A 21,593-nucleotide genomic window follows, 5' to 3' on the forward strand; every position below is an offset into this window, starting at 1 on the left:
CAACATTTTTCTAGATATGTCTCCCGAGGCAAGGGAAACAAAAGCGAAAATAAACTACTGGGACTACATCAAAATAAAAACTCCTGCACAGCAAAGCAAACAATCAACAATACTAAAAGGCAACCTACTGAATGGGAAAAGATATTTGCAAATGACATATCTGATGAAGGGTTAGTATCCAAAATATATAAAGAATTTATACAACTCAACACCAAAACCCCAAATAACCCAATGAAAAACGGCAGAAAACATGAACAGACATTTCTCTAAAGAAGACACAGAGATGGCCAGGAAACACATGAAAAGATGCTCAACATCACTAATCAGGAGGGAAATACAAATCAAAACCATAATGAGATACCACCTCACACCAGTCAGAATGGCTAAAATGAAAACCAGAAGAAACAACTGTTGACAAGGATGTGGAGAAAAGCAACACCCGTGTACACTTGATGGGAATGCAAACTGGTGTACCCACCGGGAAAAAGAGCATGGAGGTTCCTCAAAAAATTAAAAATAGAATTACCATATGATCTAGTAATTCTACTACTGGATATTCACCCAAAGAATAAAAAAAACATTAATTCAAATAGATACATGCACCCCTATGTTTACTGAAGCATTATTTATAACAGCCAAACCATGGAAGCAGCCCAAGTGTCCACAGATAGATTAATGGATAAAGATGTGGTATGTGTACACACACCTCCTACACACACAATAGACTACTACTCAGCCGTAAAAAAAGAATGAAATCTTGCTATTGCAACAACATAGATTGATCTGGAGCATACATTGCTAATAAGTGAAATAAGTCAGAGAAAAAGACAAATACCACATGATTTCACTCATGTTAAATTCAAAAAAAGGAACAAAGAAAGAGACAAACAAAAAACCCCCTGAGTCTTAAATATGAAGAACAAACTGGTGGTTACCAGAAGGGAGACAGGCAGGGGATGGGTGAAGCAGGAGAAGGGGATAAGAGTACACTTATCACGGTGAGCAGTGAGCAATGTATGGAAGTGCTGAATCACTATATTGTATACACCTGAAACTAATATAACACTGTGGTAACTATACTGGAATTACAATTTTTTTAAATGTCAAAATTTTAAAAAATTAGGTAACATAACTAATAACATACCTAATATTTAATATTGCCTAACAGTACATCCACCCAACATTAATACTGTCCTTGATAGCTAATTTTACCCCCAGATCTAGAAGTCAGTCAAAGATACTACATGTTTTATTTTATTTCATGTGTTTTTATTTTTCTTTAACCTAGATTCAAGAATGATAGTCTCCCATTTTTTTCTCTGAATTGTTCTTTTACTTTTTTATTGTCCCCCCCCCCAACTGGTTTTCTTTCATGAGACTAGTATTTTTTAAGAAGCCAGGCCAGTTTATTTATATATTTTTTTAAAGAATTTCCCTGTTAGACATATCCAAACCGAGGATAATTCTACAAATAACACAAACAGGCCTGAATTCTTGAAAAATATTACAACTTTCAGGAAACAGTATATATATTTATTAACTGCAATAAACACTGTTATTTTCTGTTCTAATACAGATAATTTTTTTTTTTTTTTTTAATGCTGGTCTTAAAGATACCAATGTAGGGCTCTCTGCCCACCATGTGAGGACTCAGGTGGAGAAGGTCACAGACATGGCGGCTGTTAGGATGGGAAAGCTGATGATGGTACCTGCAGGTCTGATATGTGCATCTGTAACTGCACTTGCAGCTACAAAAGAAAAACACAAAAAGCAGCTAGTACAGCCAGAGCAACTCCCCACACGGACTGCACCACCTCTGCAGTTTAAACACGTCAAAGAGCAGCCTGGTCATTTACAAATGGGCTTAGCATCCATCTGCACTACAACTGGTCATTATATTGGCTGGTGCAATAGTGTTTATGTGTTTGTGAAAAATGGAATAATGGGTACAGTTCAATTTGGAAAAGATGCATATATCTATCTGAAGGATCCACCTCAAGATTTTCTCCCAAAACTTGGAGAGATTACAGTTTCAGGATTGGCAGGTGTGGTTTCAGCAAGAAAAGGTTCTAGGTTTAAGAAAATTGCTTATCCACTGGGACTGGCCTCTTTAGGAAGCAACTGTTTGCTACCCAGTTCAGTCAGTAATAATTGCAAAGGTAACTGGGAAAAAGGCATATACTACAAGCCAGCAAATTTATGAAGCAGTTAAATCACTGTGGACAAAAATCAACAAAGAGTCATTTCCTAAACCTAAAGAAAAATCTAAGTTAGGAAATTCTGCTGCAACAGAACTACCTGCCAAAACAACAGACAGCTGAAATACTTAGTGCCCTTGCCCACGGAACTCAGCTCCGAAACAAAGTCACAATCAGAATCCACCTCTGGGGCTACACAGTTTCTGCCTGACCCCAGCTCATGGATCCAGAAGACGTAGATACGTGCAGCACTAGAAGCTGAAATGCTCTGCGTAGAGAACTACAACATGTATGAAGTTGAAAACAATGATGGAAAAATCATGTAAAGGGTAATTGACAGAGTATAACTTTTTTTCCCGGGGTATAACTTTTAAACAAAGTTTTTCTCTCATATCTTCTAATATAATGTACAGTTTGACCAATCACACATAAGGGGTTAAAACACAAACTGTGAATTTAATCCAAACAATATTAAATGATTGAAGAAGCCGAAGTACTGGGATGCATTTAATGATTTTTAAGGGTGTTTATGAAAAAACAGAGTAAATATATAAACACTGGTGAAATATGTATGTGTATATGTAAATATTTATACAGATATATACACATATTTGCTTTAGCTTTTTCAAATTAATGTCAGCTAAATTAGAATGGTGTGTAGACGGATGTGTTTCCACTACCCCTTCTTTCATTCGCCAGAGCTGGAATAAAATATCCATTATTTTAAGACAAAAAAAAAAAAAAGATACACATGTAGTGATCCAAAGGGCCACCTGTACCCTAATATTTATAGCAGCAATGTCCACAATAGCCAAACTGTGGAAGGAAGTCCACTGACAGGTGAATGGATAAAGAAGATGTGGTATATATACAATAGAATACTACTCAGCTATCAAAAAAATGAAATTTTGCCATTTGCAACAAGTGGATGGAACTAGAGGGTATTATACTAAGTGAAATAAGTCAATCAGAGAAAGACAACTATCATATGATCTCACTTGTATGTGGAATTTAAGAAACAAAATAGAGGAGCATAGGGGAAGGGAGAGAAAAGTAAAACAAGATGTAATCAGAGAGGGAGACGAACCATAAGAGACTCTTTATCAGAGGAAACAAACTGAGGGTTACTGGAGGGGAGAAGGGTTGGAGGGGGTGGAGGTAACTGGGTGATGAGGATATTAAGGAGGGCACATGATGTAATGAGCACTGGGTGTTATAGAAGATTGATGAATCACTGACCTCTATTTCTAAAATGAATAATACACTATATGTTAATTAACTGAATTTAAATTAAAAAATAGTAAAAAAATAAAAACAGAAAATCCCAGTCTTGACCTACTCAATCCCCTTGGCAAGCTGTAGTTTGAAAAATACTGCTCTAGGTCATAGTTACATGAATACAACTTAGCTTAGAAATTCAGCCACAGGTAAGAAATGAAACTGTCACAAAATAGCAAGGAATTAAAAAGAGCTATTCGGTATAAAAATATGATTGATAAGGGTTCGTGTTATGAATAAGCAATAAGATTTACTTGTACAAAAGCTCCTACTAAAAATGAAAACATGAGAAACTATTCAGTACCAGGCACTGCATGTCCCACCCTCTCTCAGTAAATCTTTTAAACCCAATGAAGTTGGTATTATCTACATTTTACGCATAAAGAAACATGTTCAGACATGGTAAGTGACTAAAGTCCCGAAAAGGGGTAGAACTGGGATTTGAATGGACTCTTCTTGCTATCAAAGCCCATGACCTGACCAGGGCCCCCAAGCATGGTATGTGATCCAAAGAAGAAAGACTCACCGTCTGACAGCGTCCGAACAGCCACATCCTCTGTGGACACTCCTGGACCATGTCGGTTGTAAGCCACCACTCGGAAACTATACTCCGTGTATTTTTTCAACCCATTAATGGTATGGGAGTGACTTGAAACGTCAACATCCTTGGATAAAATAAAACAATTTACGTGCATGCAACTCAAGCCAAAAGAAATGCTGCAAAATAATTAACTACACAAATTCTTCATTTGATACGATGCAGATTTTTATCCCTTTTAAGAAATTCTACTTAACAATCAAAGCAGATTAATGAGAAACACTCGCAATTTACTGAGAAATATTGCTTGATGTTTAGTGACCTTTCCTGATAAAAACTAGAGAATATAACCTGGTACAAAAAAATAAGAGTCTGCTGACTTTCCATTTCCTGTATATAACTTTTTTTATTCTGAGATTTCTAGACAAGCAAGTATTGATTTTGGGAAATAAATTTCAACTCCACTATTCCAATCAATGGACTGAAAAATGGCTTTGGGGTGCATAGGTGGCACATTCGGTTAAGCATCCCACTCTTCATTTCAGCTCAGGTCGTGATCTCAGGGTGCTGGGATGGAGCTCTGCATCAGGTTCCACGCTGGGTGTGGAGCCTGCTTAAGATTCTCTCTCTCCCTCCTCCTCTGCTCCTCCCACTGTGCTCTCTCTCTCTCTCTAAAATAAATAAATATATCTTACCAAAAAAGGCTTCATCTTTTACCTGTTCTTTATCAGTCCCTTTTTCCATGTAGTACAATTTGTAATTCTGAATTTCCCCATTGCCAGACAATGGTGTTTCCCAACTGACAGTGATAGAAGTCGGTGAAGCTGCGTATGCCCGGATGTTAGGTGCTGGGCCAGGGAGCTGAACTAGAAAGAAAATTTTGAGACAGCAAGATATGAATGAAATTTACTGAACTCTTCAATCACCAGTCTCAGCAATAACGTCATATTGGCCATGTTTTTAAAAACATTAAAAACTGAGAAAACAACTGATTTGACTGAAGTGGTTTTAGGATAATATATAAATGCATTTCCCTTTCTATGACTCAAATTATAACCAAAAACTATCTGTGAAGTATCTTAAATGTATTCAAAGGAATAAATAAACATTGCAAAATTTTTCCTGTGGTTTATAAAAGCCTAGTTTTAGAGCAGGACTGCAGCACGTAAAAGTAGCCATCACAAAAACAGAGTCTTCAGGGGATTAAAGAGTACACTAACCATGATGAGCACTGAGTAATGTGTAGAACTGTTGAATTGCTCTATACACCTGAACCTAATATAACACTGTATGCTACTTATTCTGCAATTAAAGGAAAAAACTTAAAAAAAAAAAAAAAAAAAGAGAGAATGAGAGCCTTCTTTTGCCAGACAGTGTGGATACGGTGACAGACAGAGCCCCTGCCCACAAAGAATTCCCAGTCTAGAGGGAAGTCAGACATATAAATAGTTGCGAGAGTCACAAATGCCAACAGATTTTGTAATGATTTTAACGAAAACAGAAAGAGAAAGCACGACTCAGCTTTGAGAGGGGAGTGTGTAGGCAAGGGAAGGACTGGGGAAGACTTCTGGGGAGCCAGAAGGAAGAGCGTCCTCAGATACCAAGGGAAAAATTATTCTAGTCAATGGGTGGGATATGTGAGAAGACAGTGTAATGTGGTTCAGGGCAAATACTGAATGAATAAGGGAGGGAGAATGCGAAGAAGCAGGACAGAGCCGGGTAACAAAGAGCTTCCAACGTGCTGCTGTGGAGCCTGCCTCATCCCTTGTAGGTATTAGGTAATCACTGAACAGTCACGAGCAGGAGCATGCCATGGTCAGATCGTGTTTAGAAAGGACACGTCAACGTATGCATGGAAGAAAAACAGTAAGGGAGTAAGACTATAGAATAATGATTTTTAAAATAGCTACCGTTTATTGAATGCTTACTGAAAGTGCTTTACAGCATTTAATGTAAATATAAATAAATATAAAATGCAGCTGAAAGTGCTTTACACGTATTTAAATTATGTCTTACGTAGTCTTTGCACTAACCCACACAAGAGCGATACTATGATCACCGCAGTCTGCAGATGAGGTTGGCTAAGGACTGTTCTGTGTGATGGGCAAGTTAGTGGTGGAGCCCGGAGCTGCACACCTTCTGACTCTAACACATGGACTCACGTGTCGCCGACCAGGCTGGAGACACGACACTGTCCATGGGGTGTTTGTGACGGGAAGGCTTGATGGTTTGTTCACGGACTGTCCGTCTCGCTCTAACTCCTACAACAGCTCCCGGACCTTTTTACTGTATTCTTTTCATCTGACTGATGGACTGACAAGTTCCAGCCCCAATTTATACACAAATTCCAGAGGTTACCCATGTCTACACTTTGGTAGACATTCTATATTTGAAAACCGTTTTTCTGGTGCCGGTGTTTCTGTAACAGAATCCATTAGATTTGAGGAGCAGGAAAAAAACCTGGCAAAATGTAGAACAAACTAGCTTTCTTAAGGAACAGCACCACAGCTTGATGGTTTTGCTACCGAAGCAGAGAAACCTGAATGTGGTTATTCTGACAGTTGTTTGCTTTATTTAGTCATGAATCATGTTATTCACTCAATGTTGAGAGCATTATTTTGTGCAGCCCGACAGGTGGGATTTGTCACATTTCTGCTGCTACAGAAAACTTTCCTCTAAGTTATTAAAGGGGAAGGAAAACAAAACAATCCTCCAATTCCCTTGAAAATACTTTCAATATATTCATTGGATACACATAAGCAAACATGATCCTAAAAAGGCACTAAGAAATTCTTTCATTTCACCTGCACAGTGGCATAATAAATGGAAAAAATTTTAAGTTGGTTTGTTCAGCTAAGTGTGTAAAATATTTTCAGAGGGCTGCCTCCAACATTTATACCTCCCGGCCCAGGCTGAATACCTCCAGATGGAGTACACATCTCTTTCCTTTACCTCGTCTTTTGCCAAGACATGTTATAGCCACTTTCCATCCCTAAAATACTCTCAAGAGAATCAGGTCCCCCTTCCAACTACATTCTTATTTAGTCTCTTTCTTCTCATCAAACTCCTTGAAAAAATGACTGTGTTGCCTACTTTCCTTAGAATTACAGAGGTATAATATTAGGTAGATAGGATCAGAGGAAAAAGTCTAGAAGGCATCTGAGCCAGGTCTTAAAGAATCAATAAAATGTGAGTGTGTATCAGCAAAGTCCTATTGCCTTCCATGATTTGCCACAGTTTGATGTGAATTAATTTGCTCTCCCTTAACCAATTCATAAGGTCCTTGATGGCAAGGAGCTGTACCTTCCGCAATGCCATGGTACACAAGCCTACAAAGAAGGTAGACCTTCTTATCATCTGCCTACATGTAGGGCTGATGGACAGGTGAAAGACTTACCCTCGGGCTGTGTTTCTACTCGGAGCGGAGCTGAACTCTCTCCGGAGCCATGCTTATTTTGAGCCGTAACTCTAAAGATGTACACAGTCGCCGGCATCAGGTTTTGAATGGTCACCTGCATTTCTCCTGCGCGACTGGTGTTCTCAACACGTTCCCTTTGGACAAAGAGGGATGTGGAAAGAAACAGCATTGATTAGGAATACTTCTAGAATGTGCAGTTTCATTTTCATTGCAATTCCTATAGATACAATACCATATAAAAATCTTAACTCTTGACTCTGGGAAACAGACACAGTTGAGTTAAAGGAGGTGGGTTGGGGGGATGAGGGAGGTGAGTGGGGGGACGAGGTAACTGGGTGATGGGCATTAAGGAGGGCATGTGATGTGATGGGCACTGGGTGTTATATGCAACTAATGAATCACTGAACATTGTATCAAAAACTACTGATGTACTGTACGTTGGCTAATTGAATTTAAATTAAAAAAATCTTAATTTAAGTCAAATTAACTCTTCAGAAAGCAAGGCTTTGGGGGTGGAACAGTGCACAGAATATGGAGAGTAGCAAAGAGCAATATCACACATGTCTGATACCTTGCTGATGTCCTTGCTTAAACATCACTGACTTTCTGGTCATAACCACACCTTCCTTTCAGAGAAGGAACAAACAAGGGTCTTCTCATTGCCATTTCAAATGGGGAAGCTGGCCATCAATTCTGTAGGCTTTAGGAATCACTGAGTTTTAAGGAGTGATTTTTCAGGGAGACAGAGGTAATTACAAGCATGACCCAGTTTTCAAGGAAAATATCAAAGAATTCTGTGTATATTTTGGATAAAAGACTCAATAAAAACAAAGCTAGAGATTATTACTTTAAAAGTTGGGAACATTAGAAATTTAAATGATCCTAAAATAACCCAATCTATAAAAAAAGTGAAACCTGCCCCTGATTTTTATAATTTATTTGTTAAGGCAAATACTCTTAGAATGATATCTAAATTGATTTGAAACGTTTAACAAATTTTATGACAACAGGACAAAAGAATCTAGCAGTCTAGTGTTATGAACTGAGAAGATAAAAGCAGTTATCTGGCTTCTTTAAAAGCTTCCAGACTAACCTGGGATCTGAGAGTCCCACAATTGGGCCCATAATTACAGTCAGTCTATTGTATGTACTAGATAAAAACCAGTTAATATTACACAAGAGTTTCAACAAATATTGTGGAAGAATTCATTTGTTTTAGACAAATCGCTGGCCTTTAAGAATTGTCGATCATGTAAAGAGAGATTTGTATCTATCCTGACAGAGTAATAAAAAGGCCCAAAACTACTCTGTGGACAAAATTACTTGGAACTACATAATCTGCCGAATTAACATTTTTTAAGATATTGGTTATTTTCCCTGAAATCACTGATAAAATTTGTTTAGTTCTACATGAACTTATGCCAATTTGCCTGATTATATGTGAATATTTACATTTCAGAGATTTAAGTGTTTTTCAGTAGTTTCCTAGTTTTTTAAACTACCTTATTTTTATTTAAAACAAACCAAACCAACAGTACCCACACCATCTTCACAGAGAGTGCTTGTTCCGGCAGAGAAGAGTACTATGGCAACAGAAGTTATTACTCAAAGATCCTTGAGGTATTGACAGATATTTTCTCTTCAGCTAGCCCTCTAAGTCACAAGATTTAAAAGGGGGTATCAGCGGATTTCTTACACTCTGAAATTTCTGACAGTTGCTCTGATGGCAACTGATTGCTGCCTAAAAGGAAGTATGGTATTTGACACTTCACCAAACTACAAGGTCTGTGTAGTAGCACAGAATAGGTCTGTTTTGCTCACTGTACATAACAGTTTAAACAAAAAGTTGAGACCATCTTGAGAAAGATAGTTGGGGGGTGCTATTTTATGTTAAACTGAAGTGTCTCAATCACGTTCCCATATTACAGCAGAACTTAGCAGAAAGTTCAGACACGGAAAGCAACGTCACAGATATCTGAAGAATGCATGAATGGAAATTTGGCTTCTCTACATAAACCTTGTATAGTAATAATATGTACATCTTTTGTTCATTCCTATGTGAAAGAAAAAAAACACAGGAGAAATGAGTGAAGGGAATGAAAAACTTAGAACAGATTTCTACAGAAATCCTACAATTAAGAAGAACCAGTAATACGTATGATTCCTTAAGATGGAAGAACAAATATCCAGTACCTGCAAACACTTTAACTCTAGATTGGTCTGAGGTTCCAGAACCAAGAGCCTGTCTAGAAAAAACTTTGACTTCAGGACAAGACCCAGGGTGAGTTATAAAAGTACAATTCTCACAGTTGTGTGAGGTTATGATGGAACTTGGGTTAGAATGTGTAAACTAAGAGTCAAAGCAGAAAGGAAAAGCTACGTTTTCTATTAAGACAGTGCTGGGCGAGGTGCTAAGAGCTCCATTCTAGTTTTGACAAGCTCACTAATTCCTTCTGAGCCAGATAGTAAATATTTACAGGTTAAGAGACAAAATGGAAAATATTATGTAGTTACTTACAAAATCTATTAAAATGTAATGATTTGAAAACACAAAAAAATATTCTTAGCTCCTGGGTCATAAAAATAACAAGTCTGATTTGGCCCACAGTCCGTAGCTTGCCAATTCCTGGGCTTAACTAAGATAGCTAAGGGGCTTCATCCTTCTCTAAAATGTTATTAACTTCTGGAAGAACTTACTCTGAATTTTCCATTTAGTGGCTAATATCAGAAAAGTACTCAATTTATACTAAAAAAGGGTGAACATTTCCTAGTTGAAAAGGCAAAGGACCCTTTGAAATCTCAAGGAACTCAGGCACCCGGAAGAATTACACCTCATGACCAAGACACACAGTGCCACCTTGTGGCTGATTTTTCAAGTGCAGGAAGAAGTAGGATTTATAAATCCAGGGAGTGGCTCCAGGCCCACTCTGATTTCTCATTTTAAATCTGTGACGAAAATTTATTACTCTCATTTTTTTTAGATGAGAAAACTTAAGCTTATAAAGGTTAAATAAATTCTGTTTACAAAACAAGCAGGGTCTAGTCTTCTGACTTAGTGTTCTTTCTACTCCTTCAAGGCTTGTATTCAGAAATCATAAACTTCATTCACAAATGAAAGGACAAAAACATGACGGTCTCCAAGAATCTTCCTTTGACTGTTCCCTAGATTTATTCTGTCCACTCCAAGTCACTGCTCTCACCTTCGTCTAGGCCATACTTACCACGTGCCTAGATTAACTAGATTTGTCTCCCTGACTTCATTTTTGTCTTTATGTAGTGCTCATAAACTACTAAAAAAAGCCATTTAATAAAATCACAGTGCACACTTGCTCAGTAGTCTAGAATGCTCCTTTCTTAACTGATTATATCCAAATTCTTACTGGCATTATGACATTTGGCTCCAAACTTCCACTTTATTATAATCTCTTACTAATTCCTACCAGCTCTCTGGGCCAGTTAAACTTTCCTACTTTTCCCACCCATCAAACACCAGACACGCAAATTAAATTGGATCCTCCTTGCACCTCCTCTTCCCTTATACATACATGCCTGGTCTTCCTGCCTGACAATTTAATTTTAAACCAAAGTGACAGATTCTCATTAAAAACAAAATTATATATAGTTTTAAAAAGTCCAAATGCCCCAGTTTTTGTCTCTCCTCAAAACCTGTCCTTCCCTGACACCTAACTGACCAGTATCTTACCAGATCTCTTCATGTCAGGTTTTCTCAACCTCAGCACAACTGCGCTTTCGGTGGGATAATTCTTTGTTGTAAGGGGCTGCAGGATGTGTATAAGCATCTGTGGCTTCTACTCACTGGATGCCAGGAAGCGTCCTCTCTCATCTGAGCTTTAATACCCCAAAATGTCAGCAGACATGGTGAACTGTCCACTGAGGGATGAGGGCAAACTGTCCCTGGCTGAGAATCACTGTTTTAGGCATTTTTACACGCACACCAAAATACACAGATATGTCGTTAAAAATTCCTGTATCACACTTCATATGGATATACATATATTAATTATGTGCCCATTCCTCCATCAGTGGGCACTGACTTTTCTTCCTTTTTTCATTGTTACAAATAATGTTAGAATAAACATTTTTATGAGTGCCCTATGTATATGTAGATCTGTTTTCTTTTTTTAAAAAAAATATTTTATTTATTTATTTGAGAGAGAGAATGAGAGAGAGTACATGTGAGGAGAGAGGTCAGCAGGAGAAGCAGACTCCCTGCTGAGCAGGGAGCCTGATGTGGGACTCCATCCCGGGACTCCAGGATCATGACCTGAGCTGAAGGCAGTTGCTTAACAAACTGAGCCACCCAGGTGCCCTGTAGATCTGTTTTCTATAGAACATCTAGAAGTGTTATTGTTGGGTTATTGTTATTGTTATTGTTATTGATGGATGTGTGCACTAAGAAGGTAAAAAAAAATCTGCCAAATCACTTTCTCCAAGGGCTACTCTTATATTGCTATCAAAAGCCTAGAGCAGATTTCTTCCCACTATTTTAACTTAACACTATATATTATCAACTTAAAATTTTTGCCAGCCTTAAAAGTAAAAAAGTTTCACTTTTTGTATTACTTTGTATCTCCCAGACCATGAGCAACAGCAAAAACATTTTTTAACTTTAATGGGCTTTCCATTAACCTCTGCCAATCAATCTATTTGTACCACTCACCTCTTGGGACATTGTCTTTTACTTAAGATTTGTAGGGTGCTCTTTATATAGACTAGATAGCAGCACAATGTTTTATAAATGTTACAAACTTTTTCCCAGCTCATCACTTGATAGCTTTTGTTTATGATATTTTATCATGTGAAATTTTACACTGTTATGTAATAAACTTTGTCGATCTCTCCTGTTGTGGCTTCTGGATTTCCTGTTGTCTGTTAAAAGGCCTTTCACACTCAAGTGATAAAACAGTTTCTGCATTTTCTTCTAATACATTTATGAGCCTTACAATCTCTTAATCTGTCTATAATTTATTGTTATACATAAGACAGAGATATAACTTCCATTCTTTCCACAAAATGGAGTTATCTCAACATGATTTCTTGAATAAGCTATTATTTCTCCATTGATTGAAATGAATTTACTCATTTAACAAGTAATTATTTAGTCCTACTATATGCTAGGCCCTGTTCCAGGTGCCGGTGATACTCTATTGAATAAGATGGGCATAAGAAATAGGTTAATTAAAAGAGAAGACTGCAGAGTGTTAAAGCATTGTGAAAACAAAATAAAACCCAAACAAAACAAAACAAAACAGAAAACCACCCAAAACAGGGTGATGTGACAGCAGTGGTCTTCTGGTGAATGTTTAATAACCAGCCCTGGTTTGTAGCACTTGTCCCAGTAAATACTCATGCCATGCCCTGTTTTGAGCTACCACGTTGTCATTGGGTCTAAAATTTCCTGAAACTTTAAAAACTGGTTTGGGAACAAACTGGCTCCAGAACATCACTGTGTGATAGGACTGAAGGGGGCGAAGTTGGGGGGGTCTTCAAGGAAGGCCTATGGAGGTGTGATCTGAAGATGACAGATACAAAGCCAGAAACAGTTGTTTGTGAGGGAAATACATTTCTGATAGAAGGAACAGCAAAGGCAAAGGAACCGGAGTGGAAAGAAGTTTGTTAATCTGAGGAATTACTAAGTGTTCTTTCCTTCTGTGAAATACTACAGAATTAGCAGTGAGATGTGAAAGATTACTGGAGACATTTTAACACAGATGCCATTTGGGAGTAATGTCTTGCCTTTCTGTGTCTAGAACTATGTTTCTTTATCTTTATAATTCCCAAGACATCTGGTACAATGTTCAGAAAAAACATTATTCTGTGAGTAGCTCCATCTATCTGGCTCAAATGAGGTCACACAGACTTCTCAAGAGGGTTAAATCAAGTGGTTTTGATGGAGGTTCCGATCCTTGTGGAACTCGACAGTCTAGTTATTAAATACAAAGCTTATCAGATGTAAGCACCCTGGGAGAGACACAAGCTTTATTTCATGCTCAAGGGCCCTAACCAAAACAGATACTTTAGCTTTCTTATTTTGGTCTGAAGAAATCTACTTGGCAATGCTAAGAATACATAGCGTGTGGCAAGTTCCTCCCAAAGGTTTTATAATCGGGTTGGGAAAACAACACAAATACACATAAAATAGCAGAAGAGTAACAACTTATGGCAGTAAGAGATCACATGTTATCATAATTAAGTGCCAATATTAGTGGCATGAACACATAAAGAGAAAGGCTGTATCTGCTGAGAAAGGTAGAGAAAAATGTGTACGGGCGTCCTGGGGCTTAATCTGGGCCACAAACTGACTTCAGCTTCAGCTGGGAAGGGGGGAAGCGACTGAGGAGAACACACTGGAAGAAAGACAGCACACAGGACAGGAATCAGACAGGCTTCATCAGAAAGGGAGGTAAAGTGGGAGGAGAGAGGCGGAAGGCTGGACAGACGCCATAAAGCTGGTGATGAGTAAAGCGACCTGGGGATTCTGGACAATGTCCCGTAAGCGATGAAGAAGCAATGTGAGCTCCTGAAAGAGGAGGAGATGAGGAGGAACTTAATGAAAATGCAGTTAGGGAAATGAGCTACTATCACTCTTGTGTCATCCAGGAGACCCCCGGCGAGCTCAGCGGCCCACATCCACATATGTGTGCAGGCAAGTATGCATTTACGATTACTGCTCGAAGTTAAGTCCACCTTAATTTCCAGAATCTGAATGTTCTAAGTAAACCACGTCCTAGCGGCTGTGCTGACCGAACCATATGAAAAGAGAGGAGCCTAGTTATATACCAATACTTCCACCTAAACATCTCTATCTATACCACACCCGCGTCCCAAGTTGTTCCAGAGACACAGGAAAGAATGAATACCAGGACTTCGGTCTGATTGGGATAAATTTTAATGACCTAAAATTGGGAAATATGCATCTTTGTGATCATTTTTTCTGGACCAAAAACTGGTATAGATTCTGCACAAAAAGGAGCCAGGGTGAGCACGACTGGCCTGGGATTGACCAAGATGCAACCAACTGGCTCCGGAACATGGACACTTACCTAGCAATCCCCTCCTTGGTGTAGAAGACAGAGTAGGTAAGGTTGTCTCCATGAGGCTCTGATGCAGGTGTGCGCCACGTCAATTTGATGAAGCGGGTAGAGACCAGGGAGGCCACGACATCCCGAGGAGCTGAAGGCAGTGGTCCTGTTGTGGCTGGTGCTAGATGGTCAGTAGTGGCACTGGTCAGTGAAGTGGGAGGTAATGTTGGGATGGCAACATCTTGTCATGTGCAAACATTGGGGAATATGAAGGGCAAACCACGACGGTTTTAAAAAAGAGAACAGAAAAAACAAAAACAAAAAAGAAATAAACAAAACCACGATGGGAAATAAAATAAAATGAATGAACATAAAAAAGGCCATTAAACTGAAGGCTAACATGCAGGCCGGGGTTAACTACTGAAAACTAATGGGCACTATTCAGACACATCACTGTAGAGCAAGCAGACTTTCTGGTCACTATAATGGTTGTGAGCAAGGGACAGGGAGGGTGACGGCTGAGAATAAAACATCTCACAGAAGGACACAGCAGTGACCAAGTAATTTTCTTTAATTCCGAAAGCAGCATGCAACATCTATTAAGCTTTGCACATAGAAGTCTCCCCTATGAGAACACCTCAGTACTTTCAGCTACTTTATCAAATACGGAATAACATGTGCAGTCTGGATGAGCCTCGTTGCTTTGGACACGGGCCCAGGCTGTCATGACCTCCCTGCAGAGCCAGTGTCTTCAGCTCTGCGGGAGACTCAGGAGCCACATCTTTAACTTTATCTCATATTAAACCCTGCTCTCTATAATTTGGCAAGACCCAGGCAAGTCTGACAACCTTCCTCATGTCACTAATATTTCATTTGCTACCTTTTTCAATTCGTTTAACCACAAATATATAAAAACATGAATCAAGAATTCCAAAACCACAGTACTTCTAGGAAGCTGATCTGTTCGTTACGGTGCTCCCTGCAGTATATAGCAGCACGGCCTGCAGACTCAGGAACTGGAGATGAAGCGGAGGGAGGTCAAAGCCCCGCTCATCAGAAGTCTCCATTTGTACACTTGCAGTCATGGGTAACTTTATTACTCCTTAAGGAAGTCCACTCTGCTGCTGGACACTTCTGATTTTCCCAGTACTGAACCCAGAATCTCCTGCATCTTGGGGCCAGAGAGTAGAAGTATAATCTCACAATTTTTAACTAAAGGAGTTCGAATGAGTTGTGTGATAACCTTAATGGGAAAATTAGTAGAAGAGAGGCAGAGAGGAAAACATGAAAATTATGGACCTAATTCTCAGTGAAACTGTAGGTCAATAACCTCCGGGAAAGGCCTGTGAACTGAGGGCATCTAAAGTGAGGCAGTCCACTAACTCTGCCAGACTGAGTAAGTTCTCTAAGGGAGTACGGAGAGGACCAAGCTGAAGTCGTTACTTCGGTGGGGGAGGGGCAAGAGTCATCCAACAGCTTCCGTTTCTACATGGCACTCTGGCTCTTCATGTGGACGCCCCGAATCCTAACAACAATTCTATGAAAAAAGCAGTCATTTTATTTCTGTCCTCTATGTAGAGACTGACATTTAAAAGAGCTAAATCGCTCATCCTAGGTCAGAGACAGTAAATGACGGACTGTTAAAATCAACACTGGTTTTAGTTCCAGAGGCCTCCATGTTTAGCCAACAGGAGTTCTACTCAGGTGGTGCCACAGTGGGCAACTCACTCACTCTCTCTTTTCCTCTCCTTATGAGAAAGTACACTGAAGAGTACAGAATGCCATCAGAGTATAAGACTATGAAGTCCCGGAAGACACAAGTCCACACTCCACTGACCCAAGTGTCCATGTTGTAAGAAAGTTACATGTGAATGGCCAGTAAGGTCTCATGCTTATTCCTGATGCTTTGACATATGTGTTGCTTCAGAGAAAATACCTCCTTCACAGCTTTCAGAGTTCTTTTTCATCAATGATGTCAGTTATGCATACAGCAGCCCCATGAGGTAGGGTGGGAATGACAGGATTGGAGGTGGGGGTGAAGGTTAGAAAGGAGTCAAAGACTCCCAGGTTTCTGGCTTGGGAGAATGTGTGGTTGGTTGGTGGGGTCACTCATGGAGAACGGCAACATTAAAAGAGACTAGAGACTGAGGGAGAGATGGCAAATTTGGTTCTGAACATGCTGGATCCAGAGTAATGGTCCAGTATCTGCCAGAGAAATGTGTAAGAAGCCACTGGAAATATGAATCTCTGATTATAAAATTAAGTCACTAAAAACCCTTAGAGGGAAACGGTTCAAAGAGTAGCCTTAACACAGTCCTGCTTTGTTGCTTCATTTGTGTGCCTATCCAAAAACACACTAAGGAAAAGCCACTTCCAAGTCTGACCCGACTTACTAAGCCAGGTATTTCCCACCTATCTGCTGGCTGGAGCGGAGAGGAACTTCGTAACGTGAGAGGCAGTATAGCATACTGGGAAAAGCCCAGGATTTCAAGCACAAAGACCCTGTGTTCAAAACTTGACTCTGCCACTTCCTAATAATGTGAAGCTGGGCAAGTCACTTAGTCTCTCTGATCTTAGTTACCTTGTGTATAAACTGGAAACACTCCCTAACCACATCCCAGGCTGATGGGAACCACATGAACATCAGTAAGAAAAGGCATGTGGGAAGCACTAGGTACACATTATCACCACAATTCGCTTGAATGGATGAAAAAGAGAAGAAGGTAAGTATAAAGGCACCCAGAGGGGAATGTAAGCAGGAAGGACCAGGGACAGAAGTAATGGGTGACAATCATCAGACAGGGAAACTTCAGTCAGCCTACAGACCTAGAACACAAACCTGTAAGTCTTCAGAGGCAAAAGCACTCCCATGCGTATTTTTCATGTTCATGATGAATCATGCTAATCTATAAGCTTCTCGAGGACAAAATCTGTACCTGCCTCCTCTTGGCATCACTTATTGTGCCTATGTATACCCTACATAATCAACAAATGTGTATTTATTGAATTAATAAGTGGAAGAAAATTCAGAGAGAATGTTGGTGCAATGGAGACCAGTGTTGCTAGAATATCATCATACACGATATTTTAATCTTTCTAGTTGATTCAAAGCACATATAAATAACTATATAATTATGTTATATAAACATTTGCTTTGCAAGTATATTTTATCAGTTATACCTAGAATAAAAGTATTAATAATGCCAGGTCATCGTAAATGATTCCTAATTAACTATGGGAAAAATCCATGTCCATTCTGATCCTAGTGTTTTACACCCACTTTCCCCAAGTTGGTTCTTTTTCTGCTGTTCCAGGTTCTAGGTGGGCGGTTAAGGGAAGTCTCACGTGACCCCAGAGAATCACACAGTCACCAGGATCAACAGCAAATGATACAGATTGGGACTTCAGACTTCTAGCATGACCATTTGAGGATGTCAACAGATGTTCTTCCCAAAAACAACTGCAAGGCTGGACAAAACTGTCAAAGACTGGAAACTGGCCAAAGGCATACAACAAACCAAGAAGTATTTATTCGTGAAAATTACTGCAGTTCAGATGAAAACAGCAAGCGGGCGCCATTCCGGCCTGCAGCTGCTCCAAGGTCCCCAGCTCTGCGGGAGCAGTTGTCAACAGAGCAGGGCAGGCCCTGGAAGCTGGTGGTCCTGCCGTGGCTGTCAGAGGGCTCACTGATGTGAGTATGGTCAGTCGGAGTGTAATCTCAGTGGCAAGGGAATAGGAAGGGCCAGGGTCTCCGCCAGCTGGAGGCTGTGATCTTCTGGAGCAAACAGTGGGCGACAGTTGGCAGGATTTAAGAGGGAGTCTGGGAAAGTGAAGAACACTAAGAGGACTCAAAGGCCGTAAGGACGTGCAGCAGAGCCAGCAGTGGGTCCTGGGGACCCACATATCTCTGGCCAGCAGAACCTATGTGTGTATTCAGAGGACCAGTGAGGGAGCCCCGCAGAAAACAAAAGCTGAGGCAGACTAAAAAACGACCTCCAGTTTGGATGCATGCCCCGAACCACACCAGATCCATCAGCTCAGAGTGGAAGGCTACTGGCTTGAGGGGTCTGAGCACAACTCCTGATCTTTGGCTAAACACTAATCCATATAGACACAAGGGTTACCCCTAAAAGCCAGGCTTAAGGATAAAAACAAAACAAAACAAAACAAAACAAAATAAAACAGCTAAGGAGAAACATCAGTGTTGCAGTGTGGGGAAGATGGATGTCAAGGATTTAGTCCAAGCAGGCTTAGTCCACAACAAGACAAGAACAGCTCTGGGGGAGGGGAGGAGGAGCCAGAATTCACAGCTGCTACAATACGCTATCCCAAATATCCAATATTCAACAAAAAATGAAGACACATACAAAGAAACGAAGCGTGGCCTATACTCAGAGGCTAATGTAAAAACTATAGTCAATACAAAAGGTCTCAGGGGGTCTCTGGATATTAGATTTAACAAAGACTTCAAAGCAACTGTTAAAAATATGTTCCAGGAACTAAAGAAAACTGTCAGGAACCACACAGGTCTGCTATTACCTTACTGATGAGCTAACAAGACAGGCTATTATGTGTCATGGGCGCTGGCAGAAACACAAGTCTTGCATCAGAGACAAAACTTTATTACTCAAGGCAACAGCAATAGCTAGAGTTTCTTGTTTGTTTTCATCAGCTCCCAAACCCCCCAAGCTGCACAAAGGCAAAGCGAATGCCCTGGACGGATGTGTACACATGCAGCAGGTTGCTACAGGAGAAGACCCCTGAGCTTGAAGAATCCACCACTTCCACAGCAAGCCCCAAAGAACAGGCCTGCGGTGGATATCTGATTTTGTTCTGTTGTGATCAGGCACACACGTTGTATGGCTGCAGTCTTTTAAAATTTCCTGAGACTTGTTTTACATACATACAGCATATGGTCTATGCTGGAGATTGTTTTGTATGTGCTTGAAAAAAAACTGTATCTGTAGTTGATGGGTGGGGATTCTAGAGTATCAGTCAGGGCAAAGTGGTTGCTAGAGTTAAGTCTTCTATACTCTTAACTTTTTCTAATTGTTTTAATTCATTTTTGAGAGAATATTAAAATTGCCAATTATTATCACTAAATTGTGTATCTTTTCTTTGAACATATCAATTATAAATACATATACATCTAAAAACAGGGCCCCAAAATACATGAATTCAAAGAAATATGGGGAGACCCCCAGTTTTTGGAAATCAAACAACCCACTTCTTTAGTAACCCAAGGATCATAGAAGAAATCACAAGAAAAATTAAAAAAAATATCTTTAGGGGCACCTGGATGGCTCAGTGGGTTTAGCCTTTGCCTTCGGCTCAGGTCATGATCTCAGGGTCCTGGGATCGAGCCCCACATCGGGCTCTCTGCTCAGCAGGGAGCCTGCTTCCCCCTCTCTCTCTGCCTGCCTCTCTGCCTACTTGTGATCTCTCTCTGTCAAATAAATAAATAAAATCTTTTAAAAAAATATTTAACTGAATGAAAATAAAAACACAACAAATTCAAAATTATGGGATGCAGCTAAAGCCATGCCTAAAGGGAAATTTAATACCTTTATAAAAAAAGAAGCCTCACATGAATTATGCAATCTTTTACTTAGTGAAGAGTGTAGATCTTAAGCATTCTTTTTTTTTTTAAGATTTATTTATTTGACATAGAGAGAGAGAGAGAGATCACAATCATGATCTGAGCTGAAGGCAGAGGCTTAACCCACTGAGGCACCCAGGTGCCCCGATCTTAAGCATTTTCATAAACACACAAAAAGTAACCCTGTAAGGTGATGGGTGTTTTAATTAACCTGTTAACCTGATTGTGGGAATCCTTTCACAATGTATACATATATCAAATCATCATGTTGAACACTTTAAATATATTACCATTTATCAATCATACCTCAATAAAGCTGGGAAAAATTAAATTGAATAATATTTTAGCCAGTTTAAAAAAAAAAGACACAAGACTAAGAAATTAATAGAACACATAAGTTACCTAAATCAAGAATCAAAGAACGAACAGTATGACCAACCATATAGATTGGTAAGTTACAAAGTAAAATTATAAACAAATTTAAGCCAATGAATCAGGTCACTCAGAGGAAATAGAAAAATTCCCAGAAAGACAAAAATTACCAAACCTACTTACAAAGAAACACGAAATCTGGGTAGAACTGTAAAAAATAGAGACATTTAACTAGTAATTAAAAATATTCCTGCACAGAGACGCCTGGGTGGCTCAGTTGGTTAAGCAGCTGCCTTCGGCTCGGGTCATGATCCCGGCGTCCTTGGATCGAGTCCTGCATTGGGCTCCTTGCTCAGCAGGGAGCCTGCTTCTCCCTCTGCCTCTGCCTGCCACTCTGTCTGCCTGTGCTCATTCTCTCTGACAAATAAATAAATAAAATCTTAAAAAAAAAATTCCCACACCAACAAGTCCGAGTCCAGACAGCTTCACTGGTAAATGCTATCAAATATTTAAAATAAGAAATAATACTAATCCTTTACAAGTCTTTCAGAAAACAGAAGAGAAACACTTCCAGCTCACTCTGTGAGGCCAATACTACTCTAATATCAAAGTCAAAGGAAAAGAAACGATAGATAAATATCCCTCATGATCACAGATACAATAACTCTTAATGAAATACCAGCAAACCATATTTGGTAACACATTAGAAGGGTTATACAACATGACCAAGCAGGATTTATCACAGGAATCCAAGACTAGTTTGATATCCAAAAATCAATGTAATATACCACAGTAGAGAAAAAAAGAATAACTGATCACTTTAATAGATGCAGAAAAAGCATCTGACAAAATCAAACACCTACATAATCATGATAAAGACTCTCAACATACCAGGAATAGAAGCAAAGTTCCCCATCCTGAAAAACATACAGTGAAAATTACACTAAATGGCTAAAAAGTAAATGCTTTTCCCCTAAGGTTGGATATAAGACAAGGGTGTCAGTTCTCATTTCTCGTATTAATAAGCATTGTACTTAAAGTTCTAGCCAGTGCAGGAAAGCAAGAAAAAGAGACAAAGTAAATAAAGATTAGAAAGGAAGAAGGAATATTGTCTTTATTTGTGGATGACCTAATTATATCTGTGTAG

The 21,593-nt window shown here is 39.4% G+C and overlaps 1 protein-coding gene and 1 pseudogene across 3 annotated transcripts in view; one reads left to right on the plus strand and one right to left on the minus strand.

Moving 5' to 3' along the window:
* The window catches only part of LOC111153340 (neogenin 1), a 238,894-nt gene that overhangs the window by 46,625 nt on the left and 170,676 nt on the right, over window positions 1-21,593 (minus strand). For all 3 annotated transcript variants that reach the window (XM_022512319.1, XM_022512321.1, XM_022512320.1), the window contains exons 8-11: window positions 14,497-14,656; window positions 7,412-7,566; window positions 4,732-4,880; window positions 4,003-4,141 (exon numbers count right to left, since the gene is read on the minus strand). In XM_022512319.1, coding sequence (XP_022368027.1) covers window positions 4,003-4,141; window positions 4,732-4,880; window positions 7,412-7,566; window positions 14,497-14,656 — 603 coding nt within the window. The remainder of the gene's footprint in view (window positions 1-4,002; window positions 4,142-4,731; window positions 4,881-7,411; window positions 7,567-14,496; window positions 14,657-21,593) is intronic.
* On the plus strand, window positions 1,673-2,460 carry LOC111153341 (annotated as a pseudogene).

This window comes from Enhydra lutris, unplaced genomic scaffold (genome assembly GCF_002288905.1).
Source record: "Enhydra lutris kenyoni isolate GAN:26980312 unplaced genomic scaffold, ASM228890v2 scaffoldscaffold31, whole genome shotgun sequence".
In the NCBI taxonomy this organism is placed as follows: Eukaryota; Metazoa; Chordata; class Mammalia; order Carnivora; family Mustelidae; genus Enhydra; species Enhydra lutris.